Source organism: Aplysia californica, unplaced genomic scaffold (assembly GCF_000002075.1).
Source record: "Aplysia californica isolate F4 #8 unplaced genomic scaffold, AplCal3.0 scaffold00215, whole genome shotgun sequence".
Taxonomy (NCBI): domain Eukaryota; kingdom Metazoa; phylum Mollusca; class Gastropoda; order Aplysiida; family Aplysiidae; genus Aplysia; species Aplysia californica.
The window spans coordinates 1,060,994-1,062,564 of record NW_004797485.1 but is presented as its reverse complement, the minus strand read 5'-3'; the positions used below and the strand labels follow the sequence as shown (position 1 = coordinate 1,062,564).

General features: G+C 41.5%; 1 protein-coding gene across 1 annotated transcript in view; it reads right to left on the bottom strand.

Annotated features, from left to right (window-relative positions):
- Positions 1-1,571, bottom strand: part of LOC101846965 (protein lifeguard 1) — a gene marked incomplete at its 5' end in the record, with an annotated part of 18,408 nt that overhangs the window by 12,914 nt on the left and 3,923 nt on the right. The window contains 1 exon segment of the mRNA XM_013083163.1: positions 1,426-1,479. Coding sequence (XP_012938617.1) covers positions 1,426-1,479 — 54 coding nt within the window.

Genomic DNA, 1,571 nt, shown 5'->3' with positions numbered 1-1,571 from the left:
GGGGGGGGGGGGGGTTGCTGTTTACTGTGTCATTACGTTTCTTTGGCAGAGCAAGAAAACTGTCTTTTTAACCAGCTCGATCAACTGGATACCAGAAATCTACCTCAGGTGTATACCGTTATCATTCACAAATCTCGAATTTTTCAGGAACAGGTACAGATTGACAGTTATCTTTTAGATACAGGTGCTTTGGGATAACGCAGGGAACAATGCTTTTCCACAAAACACATCGTTCTTTTCCAGTTTTGCCTGGATCTGAGCCATTGACTTGATATATCGAGACTAACGTCATAACAGTTGGGCTGATGTACCGAAACACTCCACACTTTTATTGTCTAATGTTGAGCAGACACGACAAAACACATCTCAAACAACGCCCACAAGATGAACACATCTTGTATAATATAGTTCACATAATAAACACATGGCTAATATCGTGTGGACAACCACAAACCCTTTCTCTAATGTCGCACATTCAGCGGCAAGCACATCCTTAGTGTCGGGGAGACGGCAAACACATTTCTTAAGTCGGACAGACAAGTTTAACGTATCTCAAATGTAACGACAAACACAATATCTTCAATGTCGTGTAGATGACAAAACACATTATATAAGGCGAACCAAAAGAGAAGAAATCTTTAATGCCGTACAGAACCACCCCCCCCTCCCCCAATCCCGTATGTTGAGCAGACGATAAACCACTTCTCTAAGCCGACATGTCTCAAACCAGATCAGGAACCTCCCGACCAAAAGTTGTCGGTCTCTTGGCAAGGCGGAAGTCGAAAGTAGAACACCGGTTTTTATCTTGGCTGTCGGTGAGAATTCTATTTGAATGTGTCCAACAAATGGACACGACACCTACCCACAGAAGACGGCTCAGTTGGAATGTTGCATGCGGCATTTTGTCAGATCGTGTGTTGACTCATCGGACATAGCCCAGGCAAAGTTAAAAAAATAATCTAATTTTAAGTTCTGATGAAACAAAAATCAAATGTGATATTCGTAATCAGCGGCTCTTAATGATCTGTCCACGCCCAAACCACAGGATACAATTCATATTACTATCAATTTTACAATAAAAAAGATCATTCATGGTTTGATATTCCCGCCTTGCGTTCCTTTAAACTGTGACGTGTTCACGATCGTCGGAAATAAAGAGACCAAAATTGCCTCCTGACGAAATAAAACCAAAAAAACAACAGAAACGGTTGTTTTGGGGGACACTCAGCTTTAAGCAGAAGGTGCGATGAAATACAAATCTCTAATGTGCAAACAACGAATAAAGCAAATTTCAATTCATCCAGACAATACACATATCTAATAGCAAGCAGACTACGACCTCCCCCCCAAAAAAAAATAAAGTAAAAAGATAAATTTAGAAACACATCAGATCCAGAGAACAAACAACAAGAGGGGAGTACTCACAGGAAGATGAACAGGATAAACGGGTGACATCTGATCCACACCTTGACTTCAATCCTTTTGGTCGTTTGTTGTCGAGTTTGTGGAGAGAAAAGGGCGAAGTTAAGGGATGGGGATGGGGATGTGTGTGTGTGTGTGTGTGTGTGTGT